The sequence below is a fragment of the Pteropus alecto genome, unplaced genomic scaffold (genome assembly GCF_000325575.1).
Source record: "Pteropus alecto unplaced genomic scaffold, ASM32557v1 scaffold21, whole genome shotgun sequence".
Classification (NCBI taxonomy): domain Eukaryota; kingdom Metazoa; phylum Chordata; class Mammalia; order Chiroptera; family Pteropodidae; genus Pteropus; species Pteropus alecto.
In genome coordinates, this window is record NW_006436282.1 from 31223587 (window position 1) to 31246496 (window position 22910).

General features: G+C 53.4%; 1 protein-coding gene across 1 annotated transcript in view; it reads right to left on the reverse strand.

Annotated features, from left to right (window-relative positions):
- Positions 1-10916: 10916 nt before the first annotated feature.
- The window catches only part of SPATA48 (spermatogenesis associated 48), a 33428-nt gene continuing 21434 nt past the window's right edge, over positions 10917-22910 (reverse strand). Inside the window, exons 9-10 of the mRNA XM_015589421.1 lie at positions 14844-14951; positions 10917-11040 (exon numbers count right to left, since the gene is read on the reverse strand). Coding sequence (XP_015444907.1) covers positions 10917-11040; positions 14844-14951 — 232 coding nt within the window. The remainder of the gene's footprint in view (positions 11041-14843; positions 14952-22910) is intronic.

Consider the following 22910-nt stretch of genomic DNA (forward strand, 5'->3'; position numbering starts at 1 on the left):
GTTTAGGATTGAGGAACTCTTGGGAATTTAGTCGACAAAGGGTGAGAGGCAGTGACGAGCCATTCTGCACCCAGCTCCGTCGTCCCCCGGCCTGTGGGACCGTGGCTTCGCGCCAGCGAGGCCAGGAGGCCGCCGGCTTCTGAGGCGGGGGTCAGTCTGCCTCTCGTCTTCCTGTCCTGCCTTTCTGGCCGCGGTCCAGAGTTTGCACTTGGCATTCTCTTTCTTGCTCTCTTTCTCTTTCTTGCTTTTTTTTTTTTCCCCCTCCAGGTCTTAAAAAAAAAGAAAGAAAAGAAAAACAGGAAATGCTGGCAGTGGTTCTTCTCTGCGTGCACACCCCTGGCTCTGTCAAGGGCGCCAGAAAAACCACTGTCGCTCCGTCCGCAAGTGCTTTTCTGTTGCTAACCCTTTTCACCGATAAGCTTGCCCCGGGTCAGACCAATTGACCTACAAAGCCAGGGCAGTCTGGGAGCGCAGTGCCCCCGTGAAAGTATGCGTGACAGCATCACGAGGGAACATACTTCTTAGCCCTTCTCCGTGGGTTTTAAACGGTGCATCTGGGAAGACAGCAGAGAAAAAGCAGCTCGAGATTTTCTTTTCATTTCATGGACCCTTAACCCATATTTAAAGCAGAGTCTGGATTTTAGACACAGCAAGTGTGCTCGTAATTATTTCAAACAGTTAAAAAAGCTAGTTAATGATGTTCAACATAAGTAATCATGTTAAATAGTAAAATTTAATTTCTGAAAAACTTAAATCCTCATATCTTCGGGAATGCATTGTGCTGTAGGATGTCTGAGTAAATTAAATTCTCTCCCACACACTAAAGCATCAATTTCCTTATGGTAATTATCTGCTAGATTGGATCTGTCAGAGGCAGGGAAGCAAGCCTGACGTTATACCCTCCTTACAAAAAATGATTACAAAAAATTAAGACGAATGAGCAAAATTAAGGCTGCGGCTGGTAAGCCTCTGCGTAGCTCTCACGGATCACTCCGCATCAGACGCCATTGTGCCGGGGACTAAGCTTTTAATGACTAGCGGTATAATCAGGGCAAGTCCATTAAAGGCCGGCGGAGTCACCGATCACAGAGATAACGGCGAAAAATGATTTTCCGCCAAGTAGAAGCAATTCATTACACACAAAAACGCGTTTCTGATGGAAGGGTCTGGATACAGGGGGAACCTAGCAAAGTTGACAGGATTCCTTTCCTGGGAAGCAGGCAAATCTGGTAACGCTTGGGGCACGGCAGGTGCTTTGTCTTTGCCTTGGGGTGTCCCCGGGGAGCTGGCTGCCTGTGGCTATTCTGGGGCCACATCCCACCAGGTCAGACTGTCCCCATCTCCGAGTCCCCTGATCTACGTTCCTCAGACGCTGCTGGGGACAGAGAGGGCCTTCGGTCCTGCGCTGCACTGTCGCCGACCGCGCGGTGGCCGGCCACGTGTCCCCCCGCCACGCGCGGACGCGCCCAGGGGCGAAATTGCACGGCCCTTGCGGCCAGTGTGTTAGTTTAATTCACTCCAAAGCCCAGAAGGAAGCAAAGTCCCGTGGCGTCTCTGAAAAACGCAGGACTTGGCGGTCAAGGCCTGGAGAGCTCCTTGGTCCCGTGCCGCCCCCCGAGCGGCGCCCCTCGGCTCCCCCTGAGGCTCCAGGGACACCCCGCTTTGCAAGGACCGAGCCTGCAGGCTCCGCTTCTGCACGATTTTCTCCGAGTTACCCGTTTCCTCTCCGTAAACGGGATTTGCACCGACAGCGCAGCCTCTCGGGTCCCCGTGGATCTCCCCAGAGCCCCGGCTTGGCCCAGGCGGCCGTGCGCACCCCCGCGGGGCTTCTCGGAGACCCTGCGGGGCGCCCTGCTGCGCGCCCGCCGTGCCGGTTCTTCCCGGGCTCTGCGACGCCGGTCACCGCTCCGTCGCTGTTTTCCGCGCACGGGGGGCAGGTGCTTGAAGCGACAACGGCCGCCTGCTGCCAGGTGCGAAGGGCTGGGACCCCTCTAGTTTAGCGTGAAAACGGGGGGCGACGCGCTCTTGTTTCGAAGCCTCAGTTTACCTGCAGCCGAATGTCCTGGTGACCCGGTGTGCGCCTCTCTCGAGTCTCTGGCACTAACGACGCCGAGCGGGTTGCGGGGATCACGCGCATTCTGGCCCCCGGCGCGGGGACACGAGAGCTGGCAGCTTCGCTCCCGCCTCGCGGTGACGGTGACGCGCGTTGGGCCTCCGACAGGCCCAGGCGGCATCGTGCGAAGCGGCGCACCCGTCTGTCGCGGACGAGCGCCCGGGGAGCAGAGGCGGCCTTCTTTAGGGGCCATCGGCGGTCGTGGGGTCAGGCAGAGAGGCCGGGCCCTGTCTGTGTCCTTGTCACGGCCCTGGACGGCCCTCGACGCTCCTCGTCTCCGGGCACAGGTTCCCGCCTTTCACCCCGCCCAGCGCCTCCGCTAAGCCGAGCGCCCACCTCTGCCCTCCCTCTGCCGCCCCTGCCCTGCCCCCGGCCCGCCAGCTCCTCCGGCATCTGGAAGGTCCCGGCCCGTTCCGAAGGTGCCTGTCTCTACCACGGCTTCTCTGACGTGCTGTCACTAAGCCGTTTATATTTCCCGAGGAGCAGTGATGACATTAGAGTGCCAGCTGGTTGGCCACATGTCTGTCTCCCCAACAGTTCTCTTCCGAAAGGCACAGGCCATATTTTCTGCCCTCTGCTTATGCCCACAAAGGTCCGGGAGCCTGTCCTGCTTTACACCTGCACGGAGAGAAAAACAGCCTTCTCCCAGGTGACCGTGAATACGCAGTGTCCAGGGGATGGTGCAAGCTACTTACCCACCCGTGTGACCGATCCGGCCTCCTCCCCTCTGGACCCTGGCACCTCAGAGCATCTGCTGATGCCCCTGCAGCCTGCTCTCTCCTTTCTTCCAGCGGCAATATCGATCATTTCCCGTGGCACGGGTTTTTGTGTTTTTTTTAATTATTATTATTGTGGTAAAATACACATTATATAACACGTACCGTCTTAACCATTTTTAAGCGTACAGTACACAGTGCTGAGCACATCCGCATCGTTGCGCCCTCTCCAGAACTTGGGCACCTTGCAAAGCTGAAACTCTGTCCGTATCACGGTTTGTTATCCATTCTTGTGTACACACTTGGGTTGCCTCCGCTGTTCGGTTATTGTAAATATGCTGACAAGAACACGGACTCACGAATATCTCTTCCAGATCGCCTCTGATTCTTTTAGATATATACCCAGAAGGGAAATTGCTGGATCAGATTTTTAATTTCTTAAGGAACCACCATGCCGTTTTCCACAGCGGCTGCACCATTTTACATTCCTATCAACAGTGTACAACAGTCCTCATTTCTCTACATCCTCACTAGCACTCGGTATTTTATTTTTCTTCCTTTCTTATTTTCATAGTAGTTATTCTAAAGGGTGTGTGGTAACATCTCATTGTGGTCTTGATTTGTATTTCTCTAAGGATTGAACATATTTCCACACGCTTGTTGACCATCTGTGTAGCTCTTGGTAGTGATGTCTCTTCCAGGCCTTTGTCCCTTTTTTAACTGAGTTATTTATTTTTTGTCGTTGAGTTGTGAGAGTCATGCCTGTATTCTGGATATTAACCCCTCATCAGGTCTATGATTTGCAGAGATCTCCTCTCATTCGCTGGGGTGCCGGTCACCCTTTCGGTTACGTCTTTCGAGGCACAGAAGTTGCTAGTGTTGACGTTGTCCAACTTATCGACATTTATTTTTGTCGCCTGTGCTTTGGTGTGAAATCGAAGAAATCATTGGCAAATCCCATGTCTTGAAGTATTTCTCCTATGATTTCTTCTAAAAGTTTTCTCGTTTTGCTAGCTTTAGATCTTATATTTAGATCTTTGATGCATTTTGAAATTATTTATATGATGTAAAGTAAAGGTCAAACTTCTCTCGAACCATAACAAGTTTTAGTCATTTCGTTCGTTCGTTTGTTTTGTTTTGTTTTATGAAACATGCCTTCCTCTCACAGGGCAAGGGAAGGTTAGAAATGAGAAGGTTGTCCTCAGGGAGAAGGACGGTCTCACCGTGCCATGTTTGTATCCTCCATCGCCCGACCTAAACGTTTCTCGCTTGCTCGCAGGTCTGCACGGGGGTAGAGCGAGCTGCATGTGTGCGGTGCACTCTGGCCCACTCTGCCCGAGTGTCTGGCATTGGGACGAGACTCTGGCTCCTCCGCTAGCATTTCTGCCGGTTGAAACAGTCATTTCATGGTTTTTAAATGAATTAATGCAGATTTTTTAATTTCTCGGTTTTAATATCTAATGCAGAAAGTATCAAAATTGAAACCCACGTGAACAAAGGCCCTTGGGAACCGTCATCAGTTTTAAGAATGTCACGGGGCCTGGGGACCAAAGTGTTTCACTGCGGCCACCGCACACGGTGAAGGAGGTCACCAGGTCAGGCCCGTCCACTCCCGCCCTGGCTCAGGCTCCCCGCTGCCTGGCTGGCTCGCCTCTGCCCGCGCCCCACAGCGCCCAGGCACCCCTCAGGGCTCAGCCCGGGGCGGCAGGCCCCAGGAAGCGTCGTCTGTTCCTCCTGGAGCACCTCAACTACACCTCTGTGCCCCGGCCCTGGCCCTGCCTGCATCGCCGAGGACCCATCTCCAGGTGGGGTGTCAGCCGAGTGCCCGGGCCAGTCGGCACGGTGCCCCCGGATCTGTGCTAAACGTGGAGACCACGCGGGAGCTCGACAGGAAGGAAGGTGGCGATGTCCTTCGATCCGGGCCCACGGCTCAGTCCCAGAGAAGCGGGCCCAGCCCCGTCGCCTTTTCTGAAACGGAGCTACACAGAGTGAGGCGTCGCTTCCTTGAAGAAATTTGGCAGTTTCATCTGACTTAAGTCAAAATCCACATTTGAGGGTATTTTCGAAGAGAGTTTCTCCTTCAGTCAGACTCAGGATGAGTGGCGCTGGGTTGGACACAGCTCGTGGTATTTGCAGAGTGTCAGTGGTCGCAGCCGGCTGGAGGCGGTCGATCTCTGGGGCACAAGGGCATTGAGGGACCTGGGCTTCAGCCGGACACCTCGCTGCTCCCCGAATTAGTGAGTCGCCTCGGGCAGCCGTCCGAAGTCCAGTTCCTCGTTTGGAAAATAAAGGAAAGGATATCTACCCAGAAGGGCCATTGGAGCCGCTAAATGAATGATACTTTGACCTGGAACGTGCTAAAAATATTGTCGCCTCTTGCTTCTCTTCTGTCCGTGCCCCCGACCCCCTTCGTTAAATCGGGGTCTCCGGTGTGCATCCGGTGTTCCTCTGGTAACGTCTATGTCTTCACTTGGAAATGCAGTATAATAAAATTACTTAAGAATCCTGAGGATCAGGTCCAAATTAGTGAGATAGTACTAGATACAAAAAGAAAAAAAAAAACTTAAATACTGACTTTCGTGACCCTTTTCTACCTTCACTCAAGTTTTAACTCCATCCCCCACTTCACCTGGTCTCCTCATTGCCCTGACCTGCGAGGCTTTTCTTTTTATCCGAGGCTTTAAGATGTGTCTAATCTGCACCATAAAGTTTAGCCCTTGGTCAAATACGGTCTGATTGCTCTTCAAGATTCTTCGTCGGAAGCAGGAGAACTTGACGCCTTCGCGCCGGCCTGGGCAGATGCCCACTGCCCCCCGGGACAGGAGGGCGCCTCCATTGCCCTGTGCGGCCAGAGCTGAGTGCCGGGCACACGAGATCAGAGCCACCTCCTCGGGGCCCCAGGGCCCCACCTCTGTCTGCTGCGAGGACTTGCATGTGGGGGCGTCTCCCACCAGACCACCCCTAGAAGGAGAGGGGGAGGGAGCCCCCACCCCACCTGCGGGGTCCTGCTCCACAGCGCCTTCAGGCAGCTCTGTCCCCAACTCCTGGGGTCCCGAGCATTCAGGGCCACCCCGGCCCCTCGGTGGCGGGTGGATGGCCCTAGCCTGTCCCCTTGTTCCCACAGAGCCGACAGCCCTGGTGCGTATTTCGCTGCTTTTGTGTACCAGGCTGACTCCGGAGAGGTCCTTTTATGTTTTAGTTGGTAAATTCATTATCAGACAATTGTTGGAGAGATACAGGCCAGTGGTTTTCTGCAATGTGCATCGCCACACTTTCGCTGGGGCTGGAAGCCCAGGCTTTCGGTCCTCCTATTAGAAGTGTTAATGTTTCTGTGACCTTTCTAGATGGTGGTGAGACGTATTCTTCTAAACAGAAAAACCAAGAGATCTGATCACCTCAAATGCGTATGACCGACCCCAGTTTGCTGAGAAAAATCAGGAGAGGTAAATCTTTCCCCAGAGGAAAGAGAAAGTCAAGGGGATTTGGGAAGTTTGAGTAAAATGAATGAAGACAGGTAAATTCCAGTATTTCGCAGACGTGGATCCATCTTCTGATTCGCCGCAGCATTTTATGCCCCTCGAAGCTCCATATTATCGCTTAGGTGATTCACTGAGGTTTTAAAGGTGAACACATTTAGGCAGTATCTGGATGACAGAACAGGCGAGGGCAGAGAGCCGTCTGTCAGCGTGCACGGCGGCTGTGCTGTCACGAGCAGCCCCCGCGGCCCAGCCCGCCCTCAAGACCCGGATGTATTTTGCAGCCATGACCCTTCGCCCCCCACCCCCCGGGGGTCCACGTGGTCCAGTCACAGCGCTTTCTCCTGTCACGTCCACACTGTGAGTGGAGCTTAGTGTCAGGTGGACACGAAGCCCTGAAGGCTCAGCCCGAGTGGAGGCCACATCGGCCAGAGTCACAGTGAGCAGAGGGGACCAGAGGGCCACAGCTCCTTAGACACCGGCGGTGTCCTCCCCGCCAGCGCTGGAAACGGCTGTGAACTTGTGGCTCGGTCCAGCTTTACCGTTTGAGCCAGGCCCCTGCATTCCTCACGGTGCCGTCAGGTAGCTGAGTGACGGCCCACAGGACGCCTAGCCCCAGACACTGTGACTTTTAGTGACTCTGTCAGGGAGGACTTGTGGCACTGTCCTCTTAGGAAACCCATTGAGTACAGAGAGAGTGGCCGTAAACTATTAAATGCTGGGGGATATTTACCCAGCATGCTGACTTGGGTTTGTAGAACTTAGACCACGTGCTCAGTGATCTGGTTATAACCCCTCGCCAGCCTCTCTGATCGGTGGTATCTCTTTGACTGTCCTTGGCCAGTGCATGTCCTGCCCAGGCCACCCGGAGACCTGCCTTGAAGCTCTCAACCCTGCCTGGGGCTCAGCCCCGGGGGACTCCACCCACCTCCATCCTCCACGCAGCTTCTCCTGGACCCCTCCCCCAGCTCCTTGTGCAGGGAGTGTCCTCTAGCTCGTGTCCTGTGGCTGTGCCCACAGAAGACACATGGACACGGTCCGCCAGCATGGCAAGAATAGGTTTATCCGGACACGTTAGGCTTTCTGCCCAAGGCGCGAATGCGAGGAAGTGAAGCTGTTTCATTCACAGCTGACAAGGTGCCACCAGTGGGGTCCGCCCTGGAAAACCACACTGGGTGGCGGCCATGTGGGGTGGGTGGCACACAGGAAGTCGGCCTCTTCCTGTGCACCTGGAGCCAGCAGGTATGACCAACGGGGGGAGCGACTCTCCGTGTCCATCCTCACAGCGCGAGGGGCCAGTCTGGAGGGCGAGATGGGGACCGCTTCGCTGGCAGCAATTGCGAGTGTGCTCGAGACCAACCAGGGTCAAAAGCCAGGCCAGGGCATCGAATCAAACCAGGGCGCGGTGTCCCATCAGCGTTTGGGTGGGACGCGTAGGGACCATCGTGATACGAAGCTGGAGGACGGCAGTGACAGCCACGGCTCCCGGATCGGAACACCGGCCTTTCCAAGTTCACCAAAAACTCGGCGCGCGCCTACTAGGTACCCGGTGCCCCCCGGGTTGGCAGTTTGCTCCCCCAAACCCCATTTCATTGAAGCATTCCCATTGTCAGGGGAGCGTTAATTTGGGTAATCCAGGGTCTTTTATGGTAAATATATATCATTAGTCGCATTAAATCATCCCTTAAGTATATTTGTGTTCATGTGCATAGAAGTACACCCATCTTATGCCAGGAATGCAATAGTTTTAAACGCAATAGTTTTTGAAGAAAAACGGCTCCATTTCCTTCACTCAGGGCTTAATCTGTGTATTTGTCTGAGCTCAGAGGTTTTGCATCACTGTTCTCTGCAGCCTCCTTAGCACGATCAGCCTGGAACGACCTGTGTGCTCGCCCACATGACACTCGAGGGCCGGAGGGTCCGAGCCCCAGACCCCCCGCAGGCGGCAGCGTCTCAGGGGCTGCGCCTGACAGCCGCAGATCGCCCTCACGTGAGAGCACAGGCGGCGAGGTTCTCCGCGTATTAGGGTGACCACTACGCCCATGTCGACCATTATAATCATGGCACTATTTCCATACGTCTACTCGGTGGCTTGAGGCGGGACAGTGTGGGTCCTGGGACCTGGGCCCCTGCGGGCTGATGCTGGGACCCCGCTGGCAGCCGGAAAGCCTCCCCGCCTCCCCGGCTGGTATGACAGTCATGATGGGAAATCGCTGCCTCTGAAGCAGATTTGACAATTCAGTCCTGAAAATACTTTTTCAGAGAAACACACCTGTCCCTTAGTTAATTGTAGCTATTTTGCAATTTCCTTCCTTACCTGTTAGTTTCTACGTTTTCTCTTCTGTTCTATCGTATCATATTGTCACGTTACTGTACTCAAGTCATATTTTTAGGATATTACATTGGAATATTCCTGTTTGCTAGAATAAGCTTCTTAGCATGCACTTTCTCTTCCAGGTGCTCTCTAATAATTTAGAACGCTACCTTCCACGTAAGTTTTATAAGAACTGGAGCAGCTCTCTGGGCATCATCCCTAGCGATATATAAAGGCTGAGGGAGCAGGGCTGCGGGGAGACTGCTCGGGGGAGCGGATGGAAGCGGGGCGGGGGCCCCCCGAGCAATGGGGTAATCCAGGACCAGCATTCGGAACTTGGAGAGCAGACGCACATCCGTCAGACGACCTCCCTGGAGTTTGACCATGTTCAGTCGAACCGCTGACTCTGAAAACCCAAATGATTCAGCTTACACTCGTAGGTAAGGACCAAGGACATGGGTGTCCCTGCACTGGCCTTGGATTCTAGATCTGTGGTGGGCAGGAGTTGAGTCTAATTTCACAGGGGAGAAGCCTAAACTAGCTACGGCATGAATGGAAAGCCGCCATCTCCCCAGAAGTGGCCCAGGAATGCTGGACGCAAAGCCGGCAGGCACCCTCTAGCAGCAGCTTCGGAGCTCCGTGCTGACAGGTGTCCAGTTACCTGCACTGTGTGTGGAGTTCCCTCTCCGGCAAAGTGCGAAGATTGGGTGCCGCTGGTGCCCTGCCATGGAAAGGCCCAGAACTTATCGATAAAGTGGTCTTTCAGGCTTCGAGCGCCAGCATCCCTGACAATGTGGCCTGCCGGCCATGTTCGCCACAAGTGTCATCGCAGGCACCTTCATTTCTCCCAGAAATAAAGATCTTCCTTCCTCTCTCCCTCCCTCCCTCTCTCTCTCTCTCTTTCTTTCTTTCTTTTTCTATTTGTCTTCCCCCACAGAACTGCTCTTTCTGAAAATCATCAGACCAGGCTCAGGCAAAGTTGTTCCCGCCCTGCGCAGGCGAGCGGGCTCTGCCGGATGGATGAATGCATGCCTTCCCGTTTGTCCTGGCAGAAAGCCGGCGCCCAGGGAGGGTCTGACGACCAGCATCCCAGTCTCCAGAACAGAAGCAGCCGATCGTGCCCTTTCCATGGGATGAGCAGGGCCGAGCGACCCCTAAGGACTCACACACGGGTTCGGAGTTCCGTGGGGTCACTGCCTCATCACGCATCTCTCGGGAGAAGAAGAAAGCCTGAGAAACACTTCTGAGCAGTGCAGAAACACAGGTTTTTTTCCTTTCCATTTTCGCTGGTTTCGTTTTTGAATAACTCAGTGGAGGTTACCCGGCTGCGAAGGAATGCAGGCGGACAGGCACAGGAGCTACGTTCAGAGAGCCTGGCTCCTGTTCTAACCCTGCTGGTCACTGCTCGAGCGACCTTAGGTAAGTACTTCATTTCTCCCAGCATCGGTCGCCCATCCGGAGAACAGCAGGGGGTTTGCCAAACGCGGGCTGTGGGGTTGCGGGACCGAAAGAGCCACAGCCTGTGAAGGCACTTTGCAAACTCTAACGGGGTCTGCGGAGGTGCGCGCGCCCACACCTGCCCTCGGAGGGGTCTGCGGAGGTACCCGTGCGCACACCTGCACTTGGAGGCTGGCGGGTCCCACGCAGCCCGCGCGCACACGTGCGTGATCCTGGAGCCGGGGCTCCATTTGATCAAGGTGGGCCAGGCCGCAAGCTGACCCTGAAGCGAACGTGCGTGGTCATTCCTGCCTCGTGACTGTCACGGGACCCGTGGACGCTTCTCTCTCTGAAAGAGAAGTCCCGGAGCCAGGCAGAGGAGGTTTTCACCCTCTTCACTACAGACGCTGTTCCTCACGTGACACTGTGCCCTAGGTGAGAGAGTGCGCCTTTCTCTCTGTCATTGGCGGCACGTGGGCTTTTGCCTGGGCGACCTGTGACACTCTACAGTTCTGATACCCGCATTAACTGGGTCAAGACATGGCGTTGCTAGGTAGCCCTGGCTTTCGACTCTAAAAGAACCTTCTCAAATAAAACCCTTGCTGCCGGTGCTGCCATCATGGATTGGTGGCATTGCAGGGCCGGGGCCAGTATGGATTGGTGGCATTCCAGGGCTGGGGCCAGCATGGGACCGAAGCTGGGGCCCAAGAGGCTCTGCCTGGATCGGAGAAGAGCATCAGCCCTCAGGCGACTTCTGTGGGGACTCGGGCCGCACCCCAGCCTTTATTTCCCCACCGCGCCCTGCACAGCGCCTCCCCGAGGCTGAGCTTCGGAAGCCTCGCTCCAATCCGGGGCACTCTTCAGTAGCCTACTGTTTCCTTTTCCTTCTTATTGAAGGGGTTGTAGGGTTTTACGGTTGTGACCATGTGGGACAGCGGCGCCTGGTGACGGAAGACGTCAACTGCCATTTCTTCCCGTAAGACACTAAAATACAAAGAAGGGAAAAAAAAGAAAATGACACATAAAATAAACAGAAAAACACGTGACCTCATCTATTCTGCAACTGATAACACGTGAGTACCAGAGAGAATCTAAAAGAAAGATGGTGAATGATTAATCATTGTGTGGACTGTTTCATTTATTTCGTTTATTCGAATCCAGTTTCATTGATCACATTATATGCATCACATTGCAATCGGTTTCATTGACTAAGATCTACTCTGTGCCTAAAATTACAGCAGGTGCTAAGAATCCAGAAAATGCAGCCGAAAGGAGATGAGGCTGCAGAGAGGCAGCTGAAGCACCCAAGGGAACCATACGAAATCTCTGTGACTGGGCCCAGGGCGTGAGGGGCACCGAGGGAGAGTCACCTCTCTGGGCTGGGGAAGGACATCTGCCTGGAGGCTACTCTGTCTCCGCGTGGACATCCAGCTTGTAGCAATTTTGTGGTGAATTTACTGCTATTTGAATCACATACACGATGTGGTGCCCATATGTGGCAGAAGTCACAGTGCACGCAGCACCTGAATCTAAAGTGGTTTTGTTTTTATGCTATGATTATCGTGAAGCAATGTGTGGACGATGGCCGTTGACGCAGGAACTCAAGCCTGCGTGAAGGCTGCATTCTCATGTGGGGGGGCAGTGCTCAAGAAGCCATGGGGTGCGATAGGAGCCGGGTGGGGAGAAGCACTGTGCGTGCACCCCCTTCCTCTTGAGGCTGGACACTCACAATATCGCTTCGGATCCACCGCCTGCGCCGCCGCCTCCTCCATCCAAATCTCTTCCAATAGTGTCTTCCCTTGTTCTTCCGCCTCTCAGCGCCAAGGCTCGGGCACGGCCCACGCCCTGAGCACCTCACTCAATGTGTGGTATGGGGACCCCATGGCCCTTAACCCCTGACATTGACATTCGAGGACGCGGCAACTTAGCCCGAGCCACCACTGCAGCCAATCGGCCACAGAGATCCACGGCAAATGCACGCGGCCTGCCCTCCACATGAGGGGGTCCAGCGGTCCCTTCTCTCCTGTCTGTCCGCCTCCCGCGAGCAGGAGCATGTCGTTTGGTGGCGTTAGCACGCAGACTCGAGAGACTGAGGAGCGGGCGGGCGGGGAGGACATGAAGGCAGCGAGGGACGGGAGAGCGGTTGTTTGCTTTTTAAAGAAAGACGGCAGCTCTGACGGAGCGCATGCGACTTCTGCGCATGTGGCTTCTGCGCATGTGACTTCTGCGCATGCGACTTCTGCGCATGCGACTTCTGCAGCGGGGAGGCCCGCTGGGTGTCTTCATAAGCAAGTGGGAGGGAGCAGGGTTGAAGAGGAAGGGGGCTCGGCAGGAAAGATGAGCCTTTTAGGAAAGCCAGAGCTTGTCCTTCTGGGGGAGAGGAAATGGAAGTCTGCTGGGCGCAGAGGTTCTCGTGTCGGGGAGCGTCAGCTTGGCCCCGGTGACAGACGGGGAGCCCTCTGCTGAGGTGGGCCTCAGGCACAGAGAGGTGAGTGTGGCCCCGGAAGGAGTGGGGGGCCCGGGGCACGCCCCACACAGATGGCTTCTTAGAAACAGCAGGAAAGAACGTGTCAGATCAGGCAGACACCAGCCGGAGGAAGTCAGCTCACTGAGTGCTCGGGATACTCGTCAGAGAGACCGAGACACCCGCTTTACCGGAAATTTTTAGCAGAAAAACATTAAACAGTAAGACAAAGAACCAGAGGCCATGCTTCACTGTGGAAGGGCCCAAAGGCGGGTCCTCTGAGGACAGGGCCCCGGGGGACTCGGACCACACCCTCCCTGCTGCGGGGCGCTCCCGGGGGTCCCTAGCAGAGCCCGGTGAGATCTGCAGGCCCCGTGTGCTTCCTCACACACAGGCCCAGGGCACGCAGGAGCCACAGCTGGGACCTCCCGGGCGGGATCTGGGCACCTGGCCCCGCGGGACTCTGTCGCCTAGCCGTAGGGGGCATTCGGGGTGCTGCTGCTCTGTCTTTTCGGAGCCTGTGTGCATCCCAAGAATAAGAACCCCGGAATAGGTCCTCCTCGTGAGGTAAAATACAGTAATCGTCTAAATCCCTACCAGTCCTGCCTTGGGAAATAGATTTGTGACGTTTGAAAACGTGTTTTGAGAGAGAACTGATCAAACGCAAAATATTAGCCTAGAAAGCCAATGACCTGCTTTGAAATGTTTCTCATCAGATGGTCCAGAGAGTCCAGATGATTGTCAAACCCCAGTGCAGGCCAGTCGACAAAGGCCTCCGTCAGGAGGCGCCTTCCCTGTCCCTGGGTCACCGTCCTTAGATACAGGTCACATGCACAGGACCGCTGGAGTGACGTGGGTCCACCCAGGGTGCTGCCAGAGGCTGGCATGTCCGGGCACCCTCCACAGAGCCCATGGCCATGCTGAGCAGCCTCTGGGGGCTCCCTCGCCCCGCCCCGCGCAGCCCACCCTCAACCACCTGTGAGACCACGGCCCATTGCCCCAGGGTCCTGCGTGAACCACTTCCCCTGCAAAGCCTTTTTCGTGCCCCCCAAAGGCCCACCGGCATCTCGTGCACAGCTCGGAGTCCCTATCTGTGAAATGGGAAAGCGAGGGGCCCCCTCACGGCTTGGCTGAGGTGGGAAATCGAGTTCGCACATGCAAGCTCTTGGCGGGCCTGGCGCCTAGCAAGCCCTCGGCCAGGGTAAGTGACAATTACTCCGGTGACACCAGTCACCTTCTACTGAAGTCACTTACTTCTTGCTCATTCTCAGACTGTGGGCTCCTCGCAAACAGGGTCTGATTCCTGTGGATTCCTGGAGCACAGAAAACACGTGCTGAGCCCATGCAAGATCAGACGAGTCAACCAGCAAACGCACGAGGGGCCGAGGGAAGGGGCAGGTGCGGAGACTGCCAGCCGTGACCAAGCGTCCCTTCAGCGTCTCTGCCTTTTGAAATGTCCCAGAAGCCCACTGGAGCAGGAGCTCCGACTCCACCCGAAGGTCACCTCCTCAGAAAGCCCTCCTGGACTAACCCTGCCCCTGCTCCTGCCCAGGCACCTGTGCCGCGCGCGCCCGTGTTTCCTTCCCCACGGCGCACCTTGGTCTCCAAAGTCAGTTTATTTCTTCAGTCCCCACGTGCTGTGAACCCAGGGCCCATGCTCAGTGCGCGTTTGGTGAAAGTACAGATTCCCCACCGAAAGGAGAAAAGCCACCTCGCAGACAAGCGCGACCTGCCGGGACAGTGTCCCCGCTTGCACAGGGCTGGGCCCTGGACTTGGTCGCGACTGCGTCTGCATTTCCAGAGCCGCGTCATCTTGTTTGCGGGGCCATGCTTTCAGCGCGGGGTTACAACGACCCATCGCGGGCTTCCTCTCACTAGGGGCTTCGGTGACCGAGCCTGCCATAACCTTCCGCCTAACGTCTCCTGTGCTCATTTGCAAAATGGTGTGGAAACACACATGGGACTTTCAACGGAATGTTGTGTTTTTTGTGAAAAACCAGGAGGTTATTCACAAGAAGCAAATGCGTTGCCCGCCCCGTGCGCGCAGTGAGGATCACGCAGAAGGATGGTGCGTGTGCGAGGCTGCGGGTCCGGGAGGCGAAGGAGCTATTCACCTGCCGTAAACGCCTCCGTGTGCTCCTCTTAGCGACAACGGAGGGAAACGAACTCGTCCATCTTTTCGGACTTGACACCCCATTTTTCAAACGATGTAAATTGACTGTTAGTATTTAATTGTCCTTTAATGGACCGACCGTAATTAGAGGCCCCCCCCCTCCCCCCGCTCGCGTAGCTGAGCACACTGAGTAATAGGACTGGTACCTACCGGTGCACCGCGGAGTCTGGCGCAGGGGTCGTCGCTGGAATATCAGAATTTGCTGGGTGGGTGGCTGTGAAATGAACCTTAGCAGCGTATCCTGGAATATTTGCCGAGCTAAAGAGTTAAAAGAGGGAGAGACAGAAAATGAAAATAACGATCTGGGAAATAGTCGTGGTCGCCGGCGCCCACATATGAAAATGAAAAGGGGGACGCAGCGGCTCCTCCGGGCCCGGACACCGAGCTGGAGGCCTCGCTTTCTCACCGTGTGATCCGCACGTATGTCTCGCGCGGGACTCACTGCGGAGCTCCGGCTCCTGGGCGCGCAGCCCCGCGCCCCGCGCCCCGCGCACAGCCCAACCCTGACCCCCACGCCGTGTCCGCGCGCACACAGCTGCGTTCTTAACAGCACCGCTTTTTCCTCGCCGTTCATCTACTGCATTACTGATTTCACGTAATTTCCTGAATTTGCGCAAATATAAACAAGTTCCATTCCACCTGCTCCTCTGCCTCCCTGTCCTTGTCCCACCGGCCAGCGAGAGCAGAGAGGAGAAAAGCACGCGGAGCGCACGGGAGGGTTCGGTGTGCAGACTTCTCCCCACGAAGGCGGACGGACCTTCGGGGGACAGTTCAGTAGGTGGTTCGAGTGTCTGCCACACGTGCAGCCCGCGACACGCTTTCCATGCAGTCTTTCCGTGGAGCGGACATCTGGCGTGGCTCCTTGTCCTACTGACGCAGGGACAAAAGGCAACGAGGCCGCCGGCAAAGGCTGGGGATGGCTCTGCTGCGGGCCTCCTGGCTGCGTCCGCGGCCCCCCTCCCGCACGCCCAGTCCACGTAGAGACCCCCCAGGAACCGCTGCCCCGAGGACTGATGCTTGCAGTAAGCAGCTTCAGGGAGGTCGCTCCTTCGCGTCGGTGACAGGCGGGCAGAGGAGAGTGGACGGCGAGGGGTGCGCTCAGGCCGAGGGCTCAGCTCATACCTCGCCACCGGGTCATAATGCCTCCGCGACAAGAGGGGGTGAGGATACGCACCCCAGGCACGGGGACTGGAGTGAAGCGTCGGGCGGGAACGGCCGCGGCCCGCGTGGCCCGCCTGGCGCCCTTTGTGCGGGGACCGTGCGCTGCCACCGGCGTTAGAGGCAGACTCGGGCGCCGGCGGGACGGGCACCAGTGAACCTCGCGCGTCTCTTGCCGGTGGCCCGTTCTCGGACCCTGCAGGTGGCTTCCAAACTTCGCTGCACGCTGACAACTCGCGGAGGGTTGTCCAGGCCCCTAGGACCCCGCGGGGCTAACACGCCTCTGACGCCGCCGCCTCCCACGAGCTCCGATGCCAAGTCAGAGGGACTCGGGCGCCGGCGGGACGGGCACCAGTGACCCTCACGTGTCTCTTGCCGGTGGCCCGTTCTCGGACCCTGCAGGTGGCTTCCAAACTTCGCTGCACGCTGACAACTCGCGGAGGGTTGTCCAGGCCCCTAGGACCCCGCGGGGCTAACACGCCTCTGACGCCGCCGCCTCCCACGAGCTCCGATGCCAAGTCAGAGGTGGCGGAAAGCCACCTGTCAATCACGGGAGGGCCCACTGCGAAACGCCCTGTGCGCAGAGGTGTAGATGCCAGGTGCTGTCATGTGCCACGTTGTGGCGACGGCGACGGTGTTGTAGGATGTTTCGTCCCGGCCCGTGGTGACAAACCGCCAACTGGGAGACTGAACTGAAGATAAGCTGCGTCGGCTCGAGAAATGAATTTGGTCGCACGATAAACTGCCACATATTTGAAAATGAAAGTCGTCGCCTGCACTCTTCTCAATCTAAGCAGTTAACGCATCTGCAGGACATCACACGGGGACCTTCCTTCTGTCTTGACAGCAACATGCTGACCTTATAGCGACTAGAGGCTAGTCTCTGGGGGCCCCTCGACGGGCCTGGGGCTGAAAGGCCACGTAATTTTTTTGATAAAAGAATCAAACGTATTAAAGTTACTGGAATGCACAGACTTTAAGATGGATTTTCAGATGAGTTGTTCGGGGTCCTCCATGCCCCGCCCCCATTTAGGAAAGTGGAGAGACGCAGAAACCCGTTTCAAACTAGAGAACTTCGTTTTTGTCTTTGCCACACAACTTCTGGCTCTTTCAACACCTTTTTCTGTGCTCCTGTTCCCAAAGTAAGCCTGGATTTTGTTCTCTACTAGGAAAACTTGCATAAATTGTTGCCTAAGTTTACAACTAATTGGTTTTGCTCAATGAAGCATTAAAACAGAAATTAAGTAACCAGAATATAAGGAAGTTTAGTAAATCAGTTGGAAAAGGAGCACAGATGATGTATAATTAGAAGCTAAACAGAAAATAAAGAAAACAAAACTATGCTATATGTAGAATACGGGTGGTGTTTAGATGGGCTAGGATTTCAGTGTGCGCACGTCTCTGTACCATAGACACACCCCTAATACTTGGGGGTGTCTACTGTATCCCAGGCACTGTTTTAAATGCTTTCATGAATTATGAATTAACTTATTTAATTCTCACAATACCCTAGTCATAAGTCCTAGCATCATGCCCATTTTATAGATGCAGACACTGAGGCTTTAGATAAAGTCTAAGTAATACGCCCAGAGCTGACTCAGCTGGCAAGTGGCAGAACTGACCCCAGATCAGAAGGCCTGAATGGGAAATGCCACCTGTTCTCTCACAGCCAAGACTTCCGGCCTAGCCAGGAGAGCTTTGCTAGGCCAGCGTGGATGGCGCTTACTGGGGTGTGAATGTAAGTTCCAGTCAATTCTACCATCTGTCATTGAGGGCTCTTCTGTGTCAGGAATAGACTTGGGCAGAAGTCAAGCAGGCCTGGCTCCTGACAGCTTCCGTACTGACGAGTAATTTTTAACTGCACACCTACATGTTTAAGGAGCCCCATGTGACAAAGACCACTGAAGCGGAGTCAGAGCGGGGGCGTGTGAGAGACACACAGGAAAGGGCGTGGGGTCAGAGCCCAGAGGGCTGGCGTTTACCACCTGGGCTGATCCTGCCAGCGGGGCCACCTTAGACCCAGACCTGAAGCTTTCTGAACCACACCCTGCAGGGGGTCCAGAAATGTCTCCTGGGGACAGCCCTGGAATAGTGCAAGCTGGGGGAGATGGGAAGGGGGGCTGGGAAGGAGAAGGGGGAGGAGGGGGAGGCTGCAGGGAACTGGAGGGGGTGGGGGGGAAGGGGGCTCAGCCCAGCTAGGGAAGGAAGGAGAGGAGGGCCTTGCAAGCCGGGATCTGCCTGCTCTTGCTGCGCAGTGAGAAGCCCACCCAAGGCCCGAGTCCTTGCGGCCCCTGACTGCTTCTCTGAGTGTAACAGGCCACTATGGCCGTGAGGCTCCTTCAGGAATTGCAGTTTTATTGTTATTATCATTGTCTATTGGATGTATTTTTCTTCCTCTCTTCTTAGAGCCCTCATCTCTCGCATCTGGAAAAGGCGTGGAAAGAGCCAAAGCTCCCCATCAGCGGAGGGGCGGAGGGTGGGACCAGCTCCGGCTCGGAGGCCAAGGGCGCATCCCCGCGCGTCCGCGGGGCTGGGCAGGAGCTTGCGCGGGGCCTCAACATACTGTTTTGCCAAACAGATGCGACGGAGGTGAGCGTCCTCTGAGAGGCAGACGTGTCCGGCCGCTGAAAGGAACTTTTCTATTCAGAGCCTCATTCTCTAAGGCGGGTTGTGGCAAGATTCTTTCTGAAAGGTGCAACGCTCACGTGACTGTCACGGAGTCCCCTTCTTCCCTTTCAGACCTCGGCCAGCAGCTGTCTGGGGTCCATTTGGGCCAGTTCCTCACTACGTGCAAATGCTCCATCACCGAGGTGACAGGTAAAGAGAGGAAACATGCAGCCGCGAGGCCCTGGAGTAACAGGTTCCAGGCTGGGTAGGACGCACCTGGGCGCCCCGAGCCTCTGAAACCGCGCACGTGCGGAGTCGGCCTCACCTCCCTCCGCTCTCTCACCTGGGCGCGCGCCGCTTTCCTCATTGGTAACAAGGGGTCGGACCACGTGAGATGCACCTGATCCCGCGCAGCTCCAACAGTCCCTCCCTCGCAAAAGAAAACGCATCGCCGGCCGCCCCCTCCCTCTCCTTAGGGACGGGCAAAATGACATGCGCCTGGGTGCGGAGTCTGCCCTGAGCTGCCGTCACAGGTCGATCCAGGTGGGCGCTCTGTCCCCACGACTCACGAATGCAGAGCGTCTTGAAGCCACACAGAGCTGCATGATGATTGCTGAAAGCAAACACGCTCCCCCGAGGCCGCGCGCCGAGCTAAGTGGCAAAAAATGCGACTCCTGCACTCCGGAGAGGGACAAAAAAAAAATCAGATTCGGAAAAAGGGGCGGGGTAGAAATCCGTATGTCAGTCTCAAGTTTGGTGCTTGACACGGATTGGAAGTGCGGATGACGCTATCGCTCCCTGCTCTGGGAAGCAGTGCGCTTTTATCCAAGGGGCAGAAATAGCTGTGTACCCGGAGCATCGGGATTTCCCGTTGAACGCGGGGCGTACGGACCCCTAAACCAGTCGGAAGTTAGGTGCAGGCACTTCACTGGCAAGTGCAGGAATAGTTTTGAGTTTCGTAACTTCAAATGTGTGGGTTTTGTTTGTTTGATAACTGGGCACAGCTACCGAATTAGAAAACATTGAATTTTACTGAGAAAACTCATGTGACGATTCGAGTTTTAGAGGTGTGCGCCTCGGACACGCGTGCAGAGGTAGGTGTGGAGGTCGTTTAGCGCCCCGCTGTTTACAGCAGTGAGAGGGCGGAGTGGGGGGCAGTGGGGGCAGTGGGGGCAGTGAGCGCTTAGCTGAGATGATGGGAAAACACAGCTGTCTGGGAAGCCCCCACTCGGCAGAAGCCCCGGCAGAGTTCCCACTGGGAGGCCAAGGCGAGGAGGGTGGTGGGAAGGGGGACAATTACACCCCAAGAAGGAAGCCTTTTCTATTGATGCCGATAACACAGCGGCGAGACGTTAATTCTAAACAAGGTTTTTAAGTTTCAGTCACGATATCTGCTTTCTTGTTACCTTTGCAAACAGTTCTCGGGACACGATGCTGCTTTAGGCTCCGCGCAAAGATGATTTTGCCAGGCAGTCTGTCTGGGGCGGCGGCCCCATCTCCATTTAGAGCGGCTCCATTTCTTATTTTTTTAACGTTGATTTCGTATCCTGCAGCTTCTCTGTATTTGTTTATCGTTGCTCATACTTTTTTAGTGGTGTCTCTCGGGTTTTCTATGTACAGGATGATGTCGTCTGCAGAAAGTGACAGTTGGGCTTCTGTCATTGCCAGTGTGGACGCCTTTCGTTTCTCTCTCGCTAGGACTTTAACGCTGTACTGAATAAGGTGGCGAGGGCGAGCAGCTTCTCTGGTTCCTGATCTTAGAGGAAAAGCTTTCAGTTTTTCACCAGTAAGTGTGATCTGAGCTGAAGGTTTGTCTTGTATGGTCTTGATTATGTTGAGGGATGTTCCTTCTATACCCATTTTACGGAGTGTTTTGATCACAAATGGATGCTGTATCTTGTCAAATGCTTTTTCTGCATCTATCGACATGATAACATGATTTTCGTCGTTTCGTTTATGTGGCGTATCATTTTGATGGATTTGTGTACGTCGAACCGTCCTTGCACCTCTGGAATGAACCCCACTTGATCGTGATGTAGAATCTTTTTAAGGTATTGTTGTATTCGATTTGTTAGTATTTTCTTTAGGATTTTTGCATCTGCATCCATCAGATATTGGTCTGTATTTTCCTTCTTGTGTGTTATTCTTACTAGGTTTTGGTATCGGGGTGATGTTTAGAGTAGGAAAAATATTTAGTAAGTACTCAGCCCACGTACTCTACAATATAGCCTTGTAGTGGAATATCATCCAATCATTAAAAATATTTTAATATCCCTGCACAGTGTCAGGGAAATTTTCCATTACACATTTCAGCTGTAGACCTCCTTCCCCACATATGAATGCACACACAACGATATACATGTAGCTATACATTACAGACATTCATGCATACTTGGAGGAAAAGTCTAAAAAATATATCAAACTTTTAGGATTAAAATGTATCCAAAATATTGAATTGAAAATAAAAGAGGTGTTTTAGTTTTTACATTCTAAAACCTTTCGAAGATGTCTGGTGAGCTTCCAATGCTAGCTTTGAAGGGGACCATAAACATTGAGCACAAACACTGGTTTGACAGTAAATTTATATAATGATTCCAGAAAATGATTTAGCAAGATTCTTAAAACATTTAAATATTTTTACTCCATAATCAATTTCAAGGAGTCTCTCATAAGTAAATAATTCCAAATCATAAAAGAGTTACATGAATTGTTTGATAGCATTATTTATCATAACAAAAAATGGAAAGAATTTACGTATTTGTTTAGATGTGCTGTCATTGACTATGTATTTGTTTAGATGTGCTGTCATTGACTAGTTAGGTTACGTATGTAACCTAAATGAACTAGTCAATGACAGCACATCTAAACAAATAAAAATTATGATGAGTCCGTAATGACATGTACGCATGAAGATATTGTAATATTGAAATGGTAAACATTTACATGTAGCATGATCATAGCTATATAAATATACAAGAGCAAGACTGAAAATGTATATGATGGATGGGAGTATACCCGAATCTTAATCATGGTTACGTTTTTAGGTAAAGAGTGTGGTTATAATTTTATTATAAATTTTTCTGTACTTTTTAAAATAATCAGATTCAGTTCTACAGTATATTTTTTTAAATTATCTTTTAAACTATTAGTACAGTCACCACCAATTTAAAAAACATTGGGCATGTAGATGACTTGGTGACCAGAAAACAAAATCAGTTAATGAGGAGGATTTGAAAGACATTCGCCCGTTAGGGAAACTGGTGATTCCTTCAGTGGAACCACCTGCACTTCAGTCGGTGGCCTTGACTGTCTGGACCGTAGCTTCCACTGAAGGTCGTGGATGGCACAGCACACCCACTGTGACTGCGTGTCATGAGTTATGAGAACAATGAAGATAATGCCGGAAAGATATTTCTCTTTAAGAAAGTTTAAGATGAGAAAAGAAAGGAAGGGGCATATTTGCTTTTGAGCAAAATGGTACCCCCTTCCTTTCTCGGTGCAAGGCTGGTAAGGTTATGTGTTTCTGCGTTTTGGACTTTATGCAAATGACAGTGCACTGTACCGCTTTCTAGCTCAGTGGGGGTATTATAGAAACAACAACATATTTTGTATAGAGAGTCATGAATGCATGGCAAAACTATAAAGCAAAGCAAGCCAAGGATAGGCACAATGTCTGATGGTGATGACTTCCGGTTTGGGGACCCTAGCGGTGAGCTCTGGAGGAGCATACAGGCAGCTTAAAGATATTAGTAAAATACTATTTCTTTAGCTAGGTGGGGGATACACAAGCATTTATTTGTTATTTTACTTTATATGTTACATATGACACTACATATTTTTGTACCTATCCATCATAAAATTGGAGGCTTTTTTTGCGTTAAAAGGTTAAGATTATGTTAAAAAATGAAAGCCAATCAAAAGAAATTTTGCAAGCTCGGTTGCCCTCTAGTGCTAAAATTGGATAAGTGCAGTTAATGTCTTCAATTCTTTTGCAGGATCCACTCATATTGCACTTCCTTAAAAACAGAAATTAATAGTAAAATGAAGTAGAATAGCATCCCCCCAAATTTGTTAAAGTTAAATAGTACATTTCGTATCGAATTTAAAAAGTGCTGCCAGACTGCTCTTCAGTCTTTGAAGGATGACCCAAAAGAATGTTTCAGCTTCTTCGCAAGCCTGTGTCATCGCATGCGTGGACCTCATCTTCTTTATCCATCGTCCACTGAAGGGCCTGTCGGTCGTTTCCAGGTCCCCGCCACCGTGAATAATGTGGCAGTGAACATCGGGGCGCATCTGTCTTTACGGATAAATGTTTTCAAATTTTGGGGGTAGATACCCAGAAGGGGGACTGCTGGGTCATATGGCAATTCTGTTCTTAATGGAATATTACTCAGCCATAAGAACAAATGAAATACTGCCATTTGTGGCGACGTGGATGGATCTCGAGGTGGA